General features: G+C 41.0%; 1 protein-coding gene across 1 annotated transcript in view; it reads left to right on the top strand.

Moving 5' to 3' along the window:
- Positions 1-19,672, top strand: part of SLC22A4 (solute carrier family 22 member 4) — a 91,642-nt gene extending 71,970 nt beyond the window's left edge. The window contains exons 5-10 of the mRNA XM_066614646.1: positions 4,031-4,157; positions 6,381-6,478; positions 12,182-12,396; positions 13,086-13,268; positions 14,800-14,935; positions 17,627-19,672. Of these exons, the coding sequence (XP_066470743.1) occupies positions 4,031-4,157; positions 6,381-6,478; positions 12,182-12,396; positions 13,086-13,268; positions 14,800-14,935; positions 17,627-17,711 (844 nt within the window). The 3' untranslated portion in view covers positions 17,712-19,672. The remainder of the gene's footprint in view (positions 1-4,030; positions 4,158-6,380; positions 6,479-12,181; positions 12,397-13,085; positions 13,269-14,799; positions 14,936-17,626) is intronic.
- Positions 19,673-20,601: the final 929 nt, after the last annotated feature.

Here is a 20,601-nt window from a genome sequence, read left to right as displayed (position 1 = left end):
CTAAACAATGCACTTGCCTCATGGTGAGATAACTGTGATATATGATGTATGCTAAACAGTTTGTTTAGCTGTGTTATCACATGAGATTTTCTCTGGAATTCACTCTGAAGAAAATGAGTGAGAAAGCATTCCTCTGGTAGCAGAAAGGGCCACAAGGGAAGAAGTCATTTAATAGGTGTCACAGAATAGGAGATAAATCACAAGGGATAATTTTAAATTACATGGAAGGGTCAGCATTTGTAGCCTCAGAATGGGAAACTTGGTACCTCACCAGTAGGATATGGGGTGAGAAGCCCCAATATTGGTCAGAGAAGATGCTGTTTTTCTCCTTTTGGTTTTGTTTTTACATTTTGTATGCACTCTATCCTCATGTTCACTTTAAGACTTGACTCTTAGTTCAAATCCATCTTAAAATTGGGCATTCTAGCACACTTGCTAGTATCCAAATGTGTATGCAAACAACCCTCTCACTTTCTTTCTCTCTCTCAGCTGCTCTTGGTTTTTTCCCCCCCTCTTTTACTTTGGCTTTCAGTTGCAGTCATTCACTTTAAAAATAAATACAAATTTAAACAAATTCTTTAAACCCATTTTCAGCTGGTTATGTGGTTTCAGTGTGAAAAGAGAAATTAAAAAATGTACAGTATTAAAAAGCCAGTTAATTTGTCATTGTCTTGGTGAAGGAGAATATAAGGGGAAAAACCTATTGCACTTAACTTACTTGTTTCATTTATGTACCATCTTTCCAAAAGACCTCAAGGCAGTGATGTTGCTCTGAGGCCATCTGCCCTAGGAAGTAAATTACACCAGAACAGATCATTTATTTTCATACATTTTTTTTATACAGAGAGGGGTTTAGTTTTACTTCCATTTTGATAGAAAGATGCCAATTGACATTTTATACCTCTACGTCAGTTATATTTTTAATGATGATTGGTGAAATGCCTTTCTGTTACTATTGTTCTGAATATTAACTAACAGACTTCTGTACAGATTTACTCAGAAGTAAATATATGTTTGCAACCTCAATTACCTAGGTTTCAATCCTATCTTTAGCCTCCCCTGCTGATGCAGTGTACCAAACCGCAACCTGCGGGGGGGAGGGGGAGGGAGCAGTCTCTTTTTCTTTCCTTACTTCGGGGTATGCCTTTGGCACCAGAATAGGACTACTTTTACTGGCACAAGTCCATGTGGACCCAGGAAGATGGATCATGTGGTGTGAGCCATGTTATAAAAGTCCTGTACTTGGCAAGTAAAGCTCTACTACAGAGCTGTAGCAGTTCAGCATTCTATGATGTACAGAAGAGTGTGAGCAAGACTGAGTGTTGTCAGTTGCAGCAGTTGTGCTAGGGCTCCAGTCAGGTGTAAGTGTCAGCACTATGACTCTTATGACCAATCTTGAGAACTCTTACTTGCATGAACACGTCAGATTGGGCTATTAATTTTCATGCACAACAACATGATTTTGTAACCCACACATACTAGTGAAAACAGCATCCTTTTCTCTGTAAAAATTTTGGGTAAAATTGGAAGCCCCACTGAAAGCTAGGTACCTAGCTTTCAGCATTCTCTGTTTGGGATCTCCCTTGTGAAGAAATCCGTGCATATGCATTTTTTTAAAGTAATTCCTTATCACTAAGTGTCACATTCAAGACTTTCTGCAGATACCAAGATATTTGGTTCCTGATTTTTTTTCTTCCTGGGAACAGAAACAAGACCCTGTCTGAAAGCAAAGCTTATGAATCTGTTTAAAAAAAATACAGTAAAGGAAAGGCATGCACTTGGATTAATCCTAAACACAATCCTGGGTTTTTAGTTTCAATTGCACTTGAAACCTGCTTGTGAAACAGTTATGCCCACAAGATGGCACTGCTGATTTGTTCTTTCTTTGCATGTTACAAATCAGACTTGTGATTTCTTTTAGATTGTGTTCAAGTGAAGGATTTGAGTGGCAGTATGTAAAAGAATATTCTTGCCTGGAGTGCAAATGCTCTTCTTCCAGATTTTCAGGAAGAAAATTTTCAGAGATTTTCAGGTTTTCAGAACACTTTAAGAAGTGCTCTGGAAAAGATCAAAACAGTTGACACCCCCCCCCCTATTGAATTGTAACCCACATTCTGCAAATGTGTGCACATATACATAAATACACACAATTATGCATGTTCATGCACCTGTAGAACTTCTGCTTGAAGCAACTTTGGAACTATGATTACATATAAAAAAAACTTTACTGTGCGTAACATAGGGTGCTTATAGACATGCAGTCAAAATCACCATGTTACTGATGATGAATTAAACCACACTAGAAGTGTAGTATCTGTACACAGTTTTAAAAATTGTTATTTGCATGTCAAAGTTGCTGTGAACCAAAGTGTGCTTTATTGGAAGTAAGTCTCACTGAAAACTGCATTATTGAGTTTCAAGCAAATGGGCTGTAACAGCACAATCCAATGTGTGTCTGTTTAGAAGTAAGTTCCACTTATTCTGGTGAGAGTTTAAGGTAAGTGTGTATAGGATTGCAGCCTAAGTCATATCTGGGGATATTTGCCTCTACCTTTTAATATAAACAGCATAGTTCATCATTTCCCAAACTGTGGGTTGGAACCCCCATTGGGTTGCAAGCTGATTTTTGGTGGGTTGTGAAAAGTTTTTTACACATTGAAAAAAAATTGCAAGCACCCTCACCTGGTTTGCTGAAGAAAATTGTTAGCTGGTATGAGGTAATCTTCATACACCCAAATTAAAGTTACTATTTTCTCTAGTAAGTGGCATGCTGTTGATCATGTGTGAACCCAGTGTCAGCCTTTTATCTGGCCTGGAAGTCCCTAACTGCACATCTTGCTCTCCAGTTCAGGCTTCTAAGTACCCTGGAATGACTGTAAAGGTTTGGGGGAGCACTCCTTGAACTCTGTTTCTAGGGAGAGTCTAGCAAATGTTTACATACACATACTATATGTAAGGTCTCTAGCAGCCTTGGGAGCACAGGACCCTGATTATTATTAATTAATAATTTATTAATTATTATTAAGAAATACAATATTCTTTTTAGATCTCTCTTTTTTTTTGTCTAGTGGATCACGATGGATTGTTTTTAAAAACGGGTCTCAGTGCTAAAATGTTTAGGAAGCATTACCATACTTCAAAAGCCTTGGTGAATGCTGTGTGCCTATGAGTGTTGTTTAGTATAAACATCAAGCAAGAAACACTTTAAGTATTTAACTTTTATCTCTGGTGCACCTTTTCTTTAAGATATACATTTTTAGTTAGGAAATATGATCATATCCCTCCGTTCCTCTCCAAATCATTGAGATTATACACATGAATAAATGAGAAACATAATGCTTTCTTAGCAGGGCCAAACTAAGTAGGATGGGACAACAGTATGTATGCATCCTTGTGCAAGCTCTATTCGCATAGAAATCGGAGACTGTGAGCCCAATCCTATGCATGTCTACTCAAAAGTAAGTTCCATTGCAGTCAATGGGGCTTACTCCCAGGAACTGTGGATAGGATTGGGCTGTGTGGTGTCTGTATTTTTATACTAAAAGGAACACATGGGTAAGGGAACCTAAATCCTCACAATTCCTTAACTTGCTGTACTCTATTGCTTGAAGTACTTTTCTCCTGAGAGAAAATACCAGTACCGTATTCAAAGATTCAGAAATGGAAAAAAACCCACAGTATTTAGACACTGAAAGCGAGATGGACGACAGAGAGCAGTGCTTGAAGCAACTGCACAGCAAAGTAAGGGGCAGGGAGGGTTTTGGTCCCCTTACCCCACACACACATTTACATGTATAAAAAAGTGCTGGCGCTCCCAAACTTTTTATGTGAATGAGACATGCGCAGGAATACACACACTCGGCAGCTTATGTCACAACTCGTTTGGTCTGCAAGACTCCACCTACAGAAGTAATCTGTTAGCGAATACCCTTTTAAACCAACATGATTGTTGACATTAAAAATATCAATAATTATGTAGGTAATACATTGTGTTGTATACATGATATATATATGACGTTATGTGTTTTAGGATTATTCCTGAATCTCCCCGGTGGTTGATATCTCAAGGAAGGTTTGAAGAAGCTGAAGCAATTATTCGGAGAGCTGCAAAAATGAATGGCATTCCAGTCCCAGCAGTAATCATAGGACCTGTGGAGGTAAATATAGCTTGAGGTGCTTGACTGCTTTCACCACCCTTCTGTATTCTAAGTTGACAATATGCTGGAGTGTGTGTTAAAGCACACGTGTCTGTGTGCTTTAGTTACAACAAGCAGACCTGCTCAAATTGAAACATCTGGCATATTAGTAAACTGTACATGTTCAATCTCGGCAATGCACATCAAGGTGTTGGTGGTTCACATGCAGCAGTACTTATACATAAGTTAATTGTGCAGCAGTAAGAAGAACTCTCTGAATATGCTTCTAGTCCTAGAGTCAGATGAGACATGCTTCTAAACACATAACACAGCCTGATGGAAGGTGAGTTTTATTGATAAATAGTAAGTGTGAGGGCCATGAAATGGGATGAAACTGTTGAGTAGGGTAGGAAGGCTTTCTGTACTTTGCCCCGCTTCAGTTTTTATTCTGAGTTAAACCTTCACACACTTCTTTGTGAGAAATTTTTTAATTACCTTTTTTATTAACTTTGTTTAGGTTCTTACCACTGGTGCCAAGAGAAAATATTTCTTGTTTTATAGTTACGCTAACACTGGAAGTATGCAGGATGTACAGGCAGGAAGCCTGAATGCTTGAAGAGACTAAAAGAACATTAAGAGGAAGAAGTTAACTTCCTGCTTCCTCTTAACATTTGATTGGTCTTAGAATGGCCTCTGTGAATAGCTGCAGGATGGTTGCGGGTGCCACAGATAGCTTCAGAATGGCTGCAGATCACTGAAAACAGGCAGCAGACAGCAGGACAGTAACAATTGTGTTCCTGCCAATAAGCAAATCCGTGAGAACTGAGTGCACAGTTACTAAGGATTGAGTGTAAACTTACACATATTTGCTGTAATACTTCAGTGCAGTGTTTCTCAAACTGTGGGTCAGAACCCACTAGGTGGACCATGAGCCAATTTCAGGTAGGTCCATTTATTTCAATATTTTATTTTTAATATATTAGACTTGATGCTACCATGGGATGTGACTGCATTTGTGGAAATGTTACAGACCTGTACTTTTAACAAGCTACTCTGTATATTCTTTTAACAATGATAGTAAGTGTGGGTGTGGGTAAGTGTGGGTAGGATTGCAGCCTAGGATTGTTAAAAATTTTCCTGCTTGATGATGTCACTTCTGGACATGACATAACTTCTGTAGCTCCTGACAAATTCTCATTCTAAAAAGTGGGTCACAGTGCTAAATGTGTGAGAACCACTACTTCAGTCTGTTATAAGGGCTGAATATGAGGCACGTTCCCTTAATGTTCAGAGGCCATGAGGGCGTATATTTGTCTTCCATTTCAAGACTCTTATGAGCACAGCTGAGACAAGGAGACTACATGTGCTGCTGGCTCTGGTGCTCTCTCCTAGTGCTTCCTGGCAAACATTCTCTCTGTCCCTTCTCTCACCCAAAGTAAAAGGGCTCCTGCCTGAGTACTACTTAGAGATACAAATGATTCTCTCTCTATTGCCATTAAAGTGCTAGAAACACTTAGCTGATTGTCCAGGCTGATCCATTTACTTAATCTGATTTTGACTCTGCGGAATCAAAATCAGATTAGTATTAAGTAAATGGATCAACTAGCTGTTTCTAGAACTTTAATGCTAATAGAAAGAGAACTATTTGTATCTCTCTCATGATACTGTTTCCCATCTGTTAGGCAGTGAATTAAGGCCACCGGGTGTGTTTTTCAACAATAATAACCTTTCATCCAGTAATTAACCTTTCATCTGACCTGGATCTAAAATAAGGGCTAGAAATCTAGTAAAAGAAGTAGAAAAGTAATTGGATTCAGAACTGAGCTTTCCTAGTGCTATTCAGAAATGGAAAAGCACCACTGGTGCACCACCACTATTCTAGTCTTTTTGTTTTTTCTATTTTACACTGGTTGGTGATTTCTTAAGATAGTTCACTGAGCAGTAGATAATACTGTATTTTATTATGGAACAATTGTATGTATTTGTATACAGTGGAAAAAGTATCAAAACCCTGTCATAGCAAAATATGGTAGAGATTCAACCTTATCCTTGGTCATAAGCTTGTGATTTCCTGGGACTAACAGCAAATTTTAATCTTCTGTGAATCCTATTTCATGGCATCCATGTTTTTTGTCATCAATATGATGAAAATTTGATTCCCATGTTGTAAAGCGGCTTCTTTGTTGGGTATCCAAGACTTTAAATGTGTTGGTTTGGAACTGTTTTCTCTCTTTTTCCTCTAAGGTAGAGGCTTTAAAGGCCAAACAACAGAAGGGTATAATCCTGGACCTGTTCAGAACCCGAAACATTGCAATTATAACTGTCATGTGTCTTCTTTTGTGGTAAGCAAATATGTGATTCTAGAGTGCAAAAGGAGGAATTGAGTTTTAGGCTCAATAAACACCTGAAAAAAAAAAACCCAACAGGACATCCAGATAAATTATTCAGTTGTCCCCCTGCGTGTGTAAACAACCGTTGGTGAATTAATACGAGTGGGACAATTTGCTGAGCCTGTGCAAACATTGATGCATCTAAACTCTGTTATGTTAAACCAAGGGTGTCCAAACTCCAGGCCGGGGGCCATTTGCAGCCCTCGAGAATCCCAAATCTGGGCCACATGGGGCCATCAGTCTCTAACAAGCCTCTGGCCTGCTGGAGAGTTGCCGGAGCCCATGCTGGTCCAGTGTGACTGCCCAATACAAGCTGCAGCCCAAGTTTTCTCTCCGCTGCTTGCTGCTTCATATCTGTGAAGCAGCAGCAAGGGAAAGGCTAGCCTCACTTTGTGCAAGGCCTTTTATAGGCGAGCTATCATGAGACTTTCAGGTCTCTGCGGCTGCTGCTTTGGGCTGTCCACGGTTGTTCGCATGCTCACCTCCCTTAACCCTACCTACGGAGAAGAATGTACATCCCTGATTGTCTCCTGATTGGCATTATTTTAAGCACCCCCATGTTCACCATTGCCTCTGAGCAATTTGTGTCTCCCTGAATTTTATTTCTTGGCAATAGGTGTTGTTGGGAGTTATGTTAACCCCCTCCCCTTTTTCTGGTTTGCTCTGTATATTTGGTAAAAGCACATCCCTGATTGTCCCATGTGCATCGTTGCGTCAGTAAAATTAATTTGTTCATATAAGTTCCAACTCTAATGTATTCGTTTATGTACATTTTTGAAAACTTATTCAGATTTAAAATGTCAATTAGTTCTTTTTTCCCCAGCCCCTGACACTGCCAGAGAGATGATGTGGCCCTCCTGCCAAAACATTTGGGCACCCCTGTGTTAAACAAATCTTTACAGAGTTACATGGAGGGATGGGGTTGCTCTGCTTGGAAGTGGAAGCATCTCAACAACAGCTCTAACCCTGACTTTTGTCAAATCTCTTAACTTAGTAACAGGTTTTTCCCTCAGTTCCTTAGACTTCTGTAGACTGCTTTTCTTGTCCTAAATTCGTATTTAGGAAAACCACTAAAAATTCACTTAGGATTAGTGGTATCGTGATAAATTTTGATGTACAGGAGGTGACATGATACCCCCTTATATACAGGCCATTAAGCTTATGAACCAAAATCAACTTTAAATTTCTTTGTTGAAGTATTTTCTTCTCTTGCCATTTATTTCTGTTTAAAAGCTGTGCCTCTTATAAAGATGTAGTTTCATCTCATACCTCTGGAGTGCGTTGCAGTAGTCTAAAAGAAATGTACTAAAAAATTATAAGGTGAGATTAAAAACACATACCAAATAAATGTTAACCATCTTAACATTTATATTGGTATGTCGACCACTCTGTGAACTTTTGTGTTGAAAAGCAGGAAATAAAATTGGCGTTTTCAGCCACACTAGACTCTGTTCCAGAACCACCTTTCAGAGCGCGATACCATAGTCTTTCGAGACTGAAGGTTGCCAACAACAAATATATATACTTACTTCCACAGTCAGTGTCTCTCGAGGCTCATCATCCAATGAAAGGAGGTGAATAAGCCCCACTCTTTTCCCTGTGGGGCATGATCCAGACATACATTCTCCCCTGCCTGACCTCCCATCTGGAGACAGAGCAGATTAGAGTTTATCTCCCCTGGCAAATGTATTAGTTTGCCACCTGCTGAACTTGCCACTTCTTTTTTGCTAAGGTCCTTTGAAAAAAAAGTTTCAAAGGGATCACCTGAGCTCTCCTGCAAATGATGTCACCATTTAGTCCTAGTGCTCTACTCCCCATTGACTACACTCCTGCCTAAGATGTTCTGCTTATCCAAATGTCCATGAGGCAATCCAGACTACAGGTCCAGCCTTGTTATACATGGATTTGACTCAACACAAATGGCTGCTGCAAATGAGAAGGAATGTGCTGATCCCTGGAGAAAGGGAAAAATGCACCCCTTTAAAATCATAAGTTTAAAAAACTGCTTTTTACTGTTGCAGAGAGACAGTCATGCAAGTGATCACAGTCATAACCTACCGCAGACACTCACCCATAAGCCGATCCCACAGATAAGCCAAGGGCAGGTTCTGAATTTTCTATGACCCTCAGATAAGTTGGGGGTTAAACTTAGGGGGGTGTCTGACTATAGTTTTGTCTGATTTTACTCGAGGCCATATCCTGAAAAATAACCCACCACTAATTGTTACCTAAGAACTGTAGTCTCTAATTTATTAAAAACATAGTAAAAGATCATAAGATACATTTTTATTCTTTTTAAATTCTGGTCTTCGTCACCTTTTTGTAAGCACTATCAGAGTAAGTGCACTGTAAACAACATACCAGTAAAAGAGTGGTTCCCAGCCTGGGATTCATGTACTCCTAGGGACATTCAACAGGATCTTTAGGGGTACTTGAAAAAGAATGGAATAATGGCAGAAAAAGGCAGGTCCTGCTCCAGAATGCCTTGCAAGGCAGGAATGCCTTGCAAGAACCAGCAAGGCAGGAAGGGAGGTAGCTAATTGACTGTGAAAGCCCCACCAATAGCTAGTTTTTGGTCATCAATTCATCTATGAACCAGTGATTGAAAACCAGCACACTAAGAAAGCTGAAACATAATATGGAAAGTGATCAATCACCCAGAATTTCTCAGCACACTTCTGGTGCAAAATAGTGCAAAGGCAGAGTCTTCTGTTCTTCAAACAGATAAAAAAAGTAAACACTGATGAATACATGAAGTCTGGGCTTTCATATAGAGGAGATGAGGGCTTGTGTTATTAATTATATGAAGGGTACAATTTATGGAAATGGGTTGCCAAGGGATATGCAAGTGAAAAAGGTTGGGAACCACTGCAGGAGAACCATGAATCAAATCAACCTTTAAGGTGTCTGGTGTGTTAAGCCAGAAGCTCTACGTACAACATACAACCCATAACACATAACTGGAGTGTGCAATTCAGTTCACAGCAGAGAGATGCAGCTGCATATATTTGCAACCTTTTTTTTACTCAGAAGTAGACCCACTGCTTTCCATGGGTGTTATTCTTAAGTAAGGGTGCATTGAATTGTAGCCTACTTCAAATGGAAAGGAGGATTCCCATCCTGGTGTTTCAAAAAACAGCCCTGCTTTGCAAGCATTTGCAAAGCAGAACCAGGCTGCAGCAGAAGAAAGGAGAATAAAAGGTTAACAAATTGCTTCTAAGGAGCTGTGCCTGCCTGCACAGAAACTTTGCTTGAGAAAGGAAACTTTTCAGAGTTGAAAGGCTTTGCCTTGTGATTGACCTGGAGATAAGGCAAAGTGATAATTTGAGCTTGGTACATGTCCACAGATTTTTCTATCTCAGCTGATGAGAAGGGCCCTTTAAATTAAAGGAAAACAGTCCTTTAATAGTGCCAGAGAGGGCAGCTGGCTGACTATCTATCAATCATTATCTCTGCAGGCTTCACTCCTCCCTTCCCCCTGAGCACAACTGAAAGAAGGCTAAATGGCAGCGATTATCACCTTCTCCGTCCCTTGCTGGGGCTCCTGGTGAAGGGGGGATTGCTTCCTCCTAGTGAAGCCTAAGCTCCTGTAGAGAGATTAATGGCCTCTGTGTACATTACAAAGGTCAGCAAGGCTGTTTTTAAATCACTGAAGCAAAGAGACTTTGTTTTTAAAATTGATTTGCTATAGTTCTTTTTTTTTGCCCTTCACATGAGTTATTGGAACAAAACCCTTGCGAATAATGAGACTCAACCTGTATTTTGATGGTGAGAAGTTTTTAGAAATGGAAGCCTCTACAAAGGATCATAACGAACACTGGCTCTGTGTAGGAGATAGCAGTGAATGTGGATAATATGGAGGCTCAGATGGTGTGGAGTTCAGTATGCACCATTTCTTATTATTGAAGTCTTCACAGTAACACAACAGGACAACAACAGGAGATGAGCAGTAAACCAGCATCTGTTCAGTTCATCTAAACAATGTAGTATTGTATAGTGGAATTAATCAGAGAAGCCATGATATGCTTTATGTTTCTTCATGGAGAATCAGGATTGCCAGGTTGAAAATAGTGGAATCTCCTTTGCATAGCTGGATATAGTAATGGCCCATCCTAATGAAGAGTTGTGCCACTGGATTACAGGGGCATAACATGTTTTGTGGCAGTCGCAAATGTGACACCACTGGATGCACAGGCTGGCCACTGCCAGAAGCCACAAGTGGCTGGCTTCATGTGGCAACAGACACTGGACACTGCTGCCTGAGGTAGGATTACTGTGCAGGAGGGAGTGAGGAGGGGTGTAACAGGATAGGGGTGAGAATTGGGAGATAACTGTGGGAGGTAGAGTGAATCGGACCCAGGAAGGGGGGTGGGTTCAGTGGCGCTGGAATCCACCAAATCCTCATCCCCTTCCCAGGCTTGATCTGCCTTCACAGGTTCATGCAGACTTGCACCAGCAATATTGTTGGTACAGATCTGAGTCAACCTGCTGGGCCGGCAGGGGCGTTGCCTAGGGCAGGTGGACAAATATTCTCTTACCCTGAGGAAACCTCTGGAGGCTGAAACTCCCTTGCAGGATGCAACAGATGCCACAGTGGCACAGTTGCATTGCCATGCAGGGAGTTAAATAGATTTGGCTGTAATTCTGATAAAATAAAGGTTTGCTATATGAATAAAGCATAAAGAGATATTATGAACACAGCCTCTGATTTGATTTAGGAGAATAAACCTTGTCACTGGACACTGGAGACAATAATGGAAAATGATTGTTGCCATTGTGCCCTGCTTATTAGCTTCCTGGTGCATCTGGCAGAGAGTAGTGCATAGTGAACTTTTGGTATGATCCTGCACAGTTGCATTCTTTAGGAAAAGTTGTTGAATAGTTCATGAGATTAACACATTTTAGCACAAAAAATAGCCATAGGTAGAAACTAAAAAGTATATGGCAACTGTTTTAAAATCCTCAGGTCTGGCATTCAAGCTGATTGTGACATAAGAAACTGCCTTATAATGATGGCAAACCATTGGTCCATCTAGCTCAGCATTATGAATACAGACTGGCTTTGTGGAACTACTGTAGTTACAGCAGCCATGTATAAATAAAAGGTTCATAGGCATAGTGTGCTAACAAGGCCCAGATGTTCAGATATTTGTTTTTCTTCACATTCTTTTCAATAGTGCATAGAATAAGGAAAAACATAGTTGAGATAAAAGGAGGAAGAGTGCACAGATGCCTGATGAAAAGAACTTATTATTTTTCTGACTTCAGACTTTTGACTACTGTCTATCATGTTGGGAAAATTTGGGATCACATCTGCCTTTTCCAACTCCCTAGGATTTCAGACAGGAATTTTCTTTGCCCAACCTGAAAATGTTGCGTGCTGAATGTGAGACCTTGCATACAAAGCATGTATTTTGCTACTGAGCTACAGCCCCTCCCATTGATTAGTATATCATGCCTTTACTTTGTCTAATACATTGGGCTGCATCCTAACCTTGAACAGAAGTTCTTCCATTCACAGAAGGGACAGTTGTATTTATGGAAGGACACCTTTCATGAAGAGAACTTCTATTTGTGGTCTGCAAGGTTATGATACAGCCCTATGAATGTAAATACTTTTATTAATTGATGCTTTTTCTCCCTTTCTGATTTCAGGCTGTTAACATCAGTTGGCTACTTTGGCTTGTCACTCAACACCCCGAATCTGCACGGAAATGTCTACCTCAATTGTTTCCTATCAGCAGTAATTGAAGTCCCAGCCTATGTGATTGCTTGGCTTCTCCTTCGAACCTTACCTCGACGATATTCCATATCTGCAACCCTTTTCTTGGGAGGAGGCATCATTCTTTTCATTCAGCTGGTACCTCCAAGTACGCTCATACCCACTAGTGCTGTAGATGTATCAACAACTGACAGTGGTGTATGAGAACTCTAGTAAAAGATGGGGTGTTGAAAAACACAAATTTCAGCTAAGCAAAAGGTGTTTGGTTCTGCATCATTCTGATCCCATATCTAATTTGCAGTTAGGCTATAGTCTCTGTGTTCTCCAGGAGGCCTAGTTGGAAACTGATTTTAAGTGGTGATTTACTAGCACATATAGCACATATTAGGTACTGTGTAACACACATAGCATTACAGCTGATTTAGCAAGAAAGCTTCCTAATCTTCACTGTAGATATTTTTTTGGAACAGAACCTTGCCGTTCTAGGGTCCTCAGTCTTCCTTGTTGGTGCCTGCGGTGGATGGCAGCACAGCTCTTGATGGCTTTGCCTTATAATCTGTGCTGCAATACTCTGAGGAACTTGCTGGGGCAACCGATTGGCAACATGATCCAGGTTTACTGTCTTTAGTAGTTAGAACTGCTATAGTAGCAGCCATTCATAAAGGTTCATGTGCATAGGCTACTAACAAGGCATAGATGTTTACTTAATTTGTTTTTCATAACATTACCTTTGATAGTGTGAACAATAAAGAGAAACATAGTTTGGATAAAAGGGAGAAGTGCAGGGTTGCTTAATGAAATGAGCACAGAAGCCTTATTACTTTTCTGTTTCCACAGATCTTCACCTCCTGTCTGTCACCTTGGTGATGTTGGGAAAGTTTGGGATCACATCTGCCTTTTCCATGCTTTATGTCTACACAGCAGAGCTCTATCCAACAGTAGTTAGAAACATGGCTGTAGGAGCTACCTCCATGTCATCCCGGGTGGGCAGCATTATTGCTCCTTATTTTGTTTTTCTTGGTAAGAAGTGTCGTTCTATGTTCTTGTATTTTAAAGATGCTTAAATGAAAATACTCACTGGTTCCAATGTTCTTCCAAATGTTCAAAGAATCTCCCCACGAAACTTTGTGGCACATAATTTGCCTGCTACTTAATTTTGAAGGACTGGATTTCTCTCAATGAATGTGCTTGTCCCTTAAGACCTTTCAGAGAGGTCCTTGTGAGAGTTCCGCCATCCTCTGAAGCTCAGTTGGTGACAGCACATAAGAGAGTCTTCTCAGCTATGACCCCCAGTGTAGAATTCCCTCCCATATGATGCTGCGCTGCCTTTGCCATTGGGGGGGGGGGTCAACTGAATAGCTGTTTCTGCCAATGGGCCTTTTCTAGTTTTGCTGTTACACTCTCCCCCGTATTGAGTTTGTTCTTATTATTTTAATCCTTCTCTGTAATTGCTCATTTCTGTTGGTCAGTATCCATTGCATTTTAACTGTTCTTAGTTATTGTAGTTTTTAGCCACATTGAGTCAGTTGAGGAAGACAGGATATCAGTATTTTTGAATAAATAATTCCTGTACTTATTATCTGTCCTTTATGAACTCCTTGTTTCAAATCATATACCTCAGATTGTCAACTTGGGAAGATATCATTCTACATGACTCATCACTGACTTCTTTCATGATACACTAAAAAAGAAAAAAAATTGAATTTCCCACTCTTACATACTTGGAGAATCATAATTTAGTTAGTAACACTGAGTGGGAATTAACAATGATGCAAACATCCCTGCCAATGAGTGATAAGACTATCACTGATAGTGTAAAGAGTGTTGAACATGTACTGGGGAGACCTACACCCCAACCCTGTGAGGAAATTGCACTGCCAGAACTAGCATTTCAGTAGCATAAGGTCCTTTGTTACAAAATACAACATGTCATTCAGTGTATTGGGCCACTGCCATAAGCAGCAAGCAGCCATGGCCACACCCCTAGTGGTCTGTCAGCAACCTCTGACACCAGTAAGTTGGTGCAAGGAGACGGGTGGGGAAGGAGTGGGGAGTAGACTGGTGCAGGGAGGACGCAGGTTGAAGCCAGGAAGGGGGCAATATTGGCCCTTATCCTGGCCTTGGTCTGCCTTCCTGGGTTCAGTGGATTTGCACCAGCTCTATATAAAATAGATATTTTTAAAAATAGCTGGTTCAGGCCTGAGTACACCCAGCAGGGCAGCAAGGGTTTACTCCTCCCCCAGCAACACACACACATGCGCGATGCAGTGCCATGCTCCAGTGGCACAGCAGCATCATTGGGGGCAGGTTTTTGATGGGATTGGGCTGCTAGATTCAAATGACCATTCAGCCTTGAAGCTAATTTCAGTGAGCTTGGACAACTCGCAACTTTCAGCCCAACCTACTTTACAAATCTCTTACATGGATAAAATGGAATAAACTACCTTTTAGTTCTTGGAGCACTTGACGAGCAGTATACAAATAAGATTAATTATGCCCCAGACTTTAACTAATTGTACAGTAAACTTTACCATGTTATGTGTTTCAACAGGTGCCTATGACAGATTTCTGCCTTATATCCTCATGGGCAGCCTGACTGTGCTAATAGGAATTGTCACCCTCTTCCTCCCGGAAAGTTATGGAACTCCTCTGCCAGAGACATTTGAAGAGATGCAGCAAGTTAAAGGGTAAGCAGCTTTCAGAGAAATACATTTCTGGTAGTGTTTTCAGAGCCATGAAACCAAATAGACTTTAGGCCAAGAAGCAAAATGTCCAATGAATTTAATGTAAGTATCAGTATGGAAATCTGTTTTCTTAAAAGCCCAGTCCTATTGGGCCTTGAATGTGCATTCTGAAGTGATCGTAAAATGCACTTGGCAGCATGCTGAGTGGGATGGCCAGAGCCTTCCTGTGTGTGTGTGTCAACAGAGCGCTAGCCACATGCTGAGGAAGGGAAGGTGGTGGGGAGGGTGGATTGGGGGATGCTGTGGGATGGGGTAGATCCAGCAGTAATGGCACATGCCAGATACTATCTCCTCCAGCAGCAGCCTCCCCAACCCCTTTTTTTCCTCAGACTTGCACCAGTGAAATTGCTGGCACAGGGCCACAGAGACCCATTGGGAGGTGGGATGCTTATGGAGGGGAGAGGGGATTTAAATCCCCTTTCCCTTCTGAAGCTTCCCACTCTGTATCCAGCCTTCCACTGGATACAGTGTGCCTTTTTGGCGTGGCTTCACCATCGGGGGCAGAGAGGATAGGATTGGATTGTAGGATTCTTACATACAGAGTGCTTGGATTTGCACACAAAGATGAGTTGTTCTGGGATGCGAAGGAGAAAAAATAAGTATTGGATATTTTTGTTTTTTAATAAATGAAGAGCAATAAAACCTCCCTACACCTCATTCTTGTTTTCATGTTAGGTTGAACTAGAATTTCTGTAGCTTACTGAACACTTTAGGATAGCAGTTCTCAAAATGACCAGAGCCACCTTGTCCTAGCAACTCTAGCAGCCATCCTGACATTGTACCAGCCTGGGACAGTCTCCAGAAGCCTCCACAGGCCTAAAAAATGGCACCAGGAGTGGCTTCTGAATCATTTCTGGTTGCATTCAGAACTGCACTTGGAAGGCACTTCCAGAGCCGTTTCTGAGGCCTGCAGAAGCCTCTAGATCAGTGGTTCTCACACATTTAGCACCAGGACCCACTTTTTAGAATGAGAATCTGTCAGGACCCACCGGAAGTGATGTCATCTGGAAGTGCCATCCTAAAGCAGGAAAATTTTTAACAATCCTAGGCTGCAATCCTGCCCACACTTACCCAGGAGTAAGTCCCATTGACTATCATTGTTAAAAGCATATACAGCCTGTTAAAAGTATAGTACTGTAACACTTCCCCAAATGCAGTTACATATCATGGTGACATCAAGTCTAATATATTAAAAATGAAATATTGTAATGAGTGGAGACCCACCTAAAATTGGTTTGCGACCCACCTAGTGGGTCCCAACCCACAGTTTGAGAAACACTGCTCTTGATGCTATTCTGGGCCAGCGCAACATTGGGGTAGCTGCCAGAGGTGGGATGCATCCCAGAAGTGGTCTTCAGTTTGTGTCCGTTCAGCTCCAGTTTTGAGCCAAATGAACAGAAGGGAGGGAGCCCAACTTGCAACTCTCCTCAGCATTGGGTTACAACCCACAGTTTAAAAAGCACTGCTTTAGAAAATAACTTCATTCAGAGAAAAGAAAAATTACTCTGCTGGGGCACTTCCCTTATGAAGAAAGGCTACAGCATTTTGGGGCTCTTTAGAATAGAGGGATAATCTTTTCCCTCTCACATAACACCAGAACCAGGGGACATCCACTAAAATTGAGTGTTGGGAGAATCAGAACAGACAAAAGAAAATATTTCTTTACTCAGCTTGTAATTATTTTGTGGGACAGATTAATTATAGAACTCCTTGCTACAGGATGTGGTGATGGTGTCTGGTCTAGATGCCTGTAAAAGAGTATTGGATAGATTATTATTAGAAAAGTCCATCACAGGTTACAAGTGATGAGTATGTGCAACTTCCTGGATTTAGAAATGGGGTGCAAGAATGCCAGGTGCAAGGGAGTGTCAACAGAATGCAGGTATCTTGTTGTCTTGTGTGCTTCCTGAGGCATCAAATGGGCAACTGTGGGGTACAGGAAGCTGGACATTTGGTCTGATCCAGGAGGGCTCTGCTTTATGTCCTTAAAAATGAAGTTCATATGTTTATTTATTTTGCTGTGTGGGCTGCTTTGTGAATTTTTTTTTGTTGAAAAGCTATATATTAAGTATTCCTGAAAATAAAACATTAATACTTTCACAAAATCAGTTTCAGTTACACAGCAGTTTTGTTTCATGGGTCATAAATTGTGTAACTTTTGTCTTTTGATTCATAGGGAAGTATGAGAACACTACCTGTTTCCCTGGGGCAAACTTGCAACAGTCCCAGCTGACCCCATGACACCCCCAACTTCAATTCTAAAACTCTAAATTGATTCCTGTTAAGTGGCTGATTGTTCACTACTGACCAAAACTCAATTTATGTCAAAGTAGGGTCATGTTAGTAGCAGGTCAGCTATGATATATTTTCAGGAGAGGCTAATTTCAGCCTCTTGAAAATGGCAATTTGGAGACAACTGTTCAAAAAAGATTGAAAAACCTAGACTCCTTAAATCATAAATGGCCAGTCTCAAATTTGGTATCATTGGGCAAGACAGTTTAGTACACAGGTATGGCCCAGTCCCAGAGATTTATGGCCAAAACTGTTCATCTTAATTCCTTTATGTTTGGCTTTATGCCTGTTTCTGGAACTGCCTTGTCATCCTAATGTACATAATCTCCTATTTATTTTCAGACTCAGAAACAGACAACGGTCCTACAAAATAGGGAACGCAAAACAGAAAGAACTGGACACCAATAATTTGAGAACATCGTTGTGATCATATAACTTCCTTTTCATGAAATGGACATCTATTCTTAATTTTGAAGAGAAATGAAAAATTATTAACACTATTGGGATGTCATTAAAATTCCCACAGTATCCCACAATGTACAGTACTGGTGCACCAAATGTGTGGGTTTTCTGTGAATTTACTTGTCTTATACAAGATTCCTAATCAATAATAGCTTTTGTGCCTTGTGGGTTTTTGTTTTTTTTAAGTCTTGAGCACTTTCATCTTCCCCTTGAGTATAGTGTAGTTTTCAAAAGCAGTCCGTCAAATGATTTTTAGCAAGAGTGAAAGTACTGGCAATATAGAATTTTCAAGTTAGAGGTGAAGATGTACCAAGTCCCTTTGAACTTGTGAGTGTCTCAGTTCAGAAAGTCTTAAAATTAACTAGATGGATTAATAATGGGCAGCTCAGAGTGCAGGACTGCCGCGGCAGTGAAAACAGCTGCTGCAGCACCCAGCACACCCTGGGTAGCTGCCACTGCCTCCTCGGGAGAAGGGGACGTTCGTCCCCTTCCCTTGAGTAAAGGAAGTAGCCCTGCAATGGGGCAACTTGATTCGACAGCAGTTCTGGAGCTGCTGCAGAATCGGAGAGCTCTGTGTTGAGCCATGGGGCCCAACACGGAGCTCAGGATCTGGTGGAGCTCTGCTCCACTGGTCCCACCCTCCTTCCCCCTCCCTTCCCCAGCACACCTCCTCCCTGCCCACCTCCCCCTGCCCTAGAAACTTCCTCCATGCCCCCACCTACCTGTCTGCTGCCCAGCAGTTTGGGTGACTGCTGAGCAGTGGAGCGGCTGCTTTCCACTGGTGATAGTTGGTGCACACTGCTTAGGATTAGGCTCCAAGTCATCTCTATGGGGTTCTTGTAGGGTATAAATAATATTGAAATGAATGGGATGTTTACAAGCAAGATTATTTTGAGAAAATGAGTGAAAATAGAATCTAAAAATCATTAAAGGGATGAAAACTTTAAAGACAATTTGTCCCTGATAAAATACAAATGCAAATTCTAAGACGCTTTAAAAAGTAACACATTCTCTTTTGGTTTAGTGATTTGTTAGAAATAACCACTAGCAACATTTCTCTCTATCTGCTGTACCAGGTGATAGCACTCAAGGTCTACACCTTAAAGCCAGCTGTCACTAACCTAATGGTATTGTTTCTGTTAGAAATTTGGTTGAATACAAACATAAAAATGTCCATAGGTTACTATTTTGAAATTCTCTCTTTTCTTTTACCTAAATTACTTGTAGGATATATGCAAATACTCTTTTCTGGGTTCAGACAAAGTTTGAACCAGAAAGGGGATGATTTCTTGTGACCAGGACTACTGCAAAACATCCTGAATTGGTCATTATCATATTGACAGAAAAAAACCATTCTGAAGCTGGAACAGCAACTCTTTTTTAAAAAAAAAGTTCATATGCTATTTTTAGGGCAAATTATAACAAGTATTGAAAGAAGGAAAGAGCACATTACCTGCAACATATTTGATAGCTTGGGAACTGATTTGTCTGCTACCGACAATGGCATGGGAGATTGTGGTGTGGTTGCTTCCCTGCTGCAGCATGCCCATGCCTGTAATGTACAATTAGAGCCCTAGCTAAAGAAAAAAATATATCATACCAGTTGAACCAGGAATGGTCAGGGATTGAGATGGGGGAACCATCAATGCTTCTAAAACACAAGGATCACACAGTCCATTCTAGTAATTATTATAAAACATCACTAGAATGAACTGTGAGATCCTGGTGTATTTTAGAAACTTTGATGGTTCCCCCCCATTGATTCAGAAAAACATGTTTCAGGACCACAACCCTTATCTGTATTAATCCTGTACCATGAATGCTAACTATGCTAAAACAAAGTTTTGTTGTTTTGTCTACTGTGTTTATGATGTCTTTTTCAAGGTTCCCTTTGGAACACAATGCCTAATTATTTAAGGGTGCAATTCTAACCCCAAGGGCAATGCAGCTCTAAGGTAAGGTAACAAACATTCCCTTACTTTGAGGAGGCCTCTGTGAGTGACACCCAACTGCAGGATGCAGCACGCATCCCATTGGCACTGCTATGCCAGTGCTAGAAAGCTCTGACATAAGGGGTTAGGATTGCGCCCTAAATATTTCAGAATTTTGTTGATTTTTGTAAACAATCTCCATAGCCTACCATGCGGTATGACTGGAGCCCAAATCCTAACCAACTTTCCAGTACTAGCATAACGGTGCCAATGGGACATGTGCTGCATCCTGCGGTTGGGTGTCACTCAAGGAGGCCTCCTCAAAGTAAGGGAATGTTTGTTCCCTTACCTCAGAGCTGCACTGCCCTTATGTCAGTGCTGGAAAATGGGTTAGGATTGCGCCTTCAGTTTCTCAGGGCCCAGTCCTATCCAACTTTCCAGTGCCAATGCAGCCCTGCAGTAAGGGAACAAATGTTCTCTTATCTTGAGGAGGCCTCCACGACTCCCTCCCAATGGGATACAGTGCGCATCTGGTTGGCACAGTTGCATCAGTGCTGGGAAGTTGGTTAGAATTGGGCCCTCAGTTGCTTATAACTTTGCTAGCTTCTGAGCTAGAGACTGTGGCTGTTACTTTTACAGGTCAACATTTGGGAACAATGTATTATACACTTGTGCTGCAGCAGGTCTACCTTTTTGCCCTGCTTGTTTTGTTGCAAGCAAGATCTCCAGTTTTCCCCACAGCCAACTGGTGAATAAATTGAGTACTTAGCCACCATTTCCAAAGGTGTCTTTCTGACCTGAAGCTTTTAAATGACAGTCATAGTCTCTCAGAAACTGCTCATTCTTATTGCTTTTTCAGACTACTAATATCTACAAACAATAATGTTGTTTACATAATCTGTTGTAAATATGGCACTATTTGCC

This window comes from Tiliqua scincoides, chromosome 2 (assembly GCF_035046505.1).
Source record: "Tiliqua scincoides isolate rTilSci1 chromosome 2, rTilSci1.hap2, whole genome shotgun sequence".
Classification (NCBI taxonomy): Eukaryota; Metazoa; Chordata; class Lepidosauria; order Squamata; family Scincidae; genus Tiliqua; species Tiliqua scincoides.
This window is presented reverse-complemented; position numbering and strand designations above follow the sequence as displayed.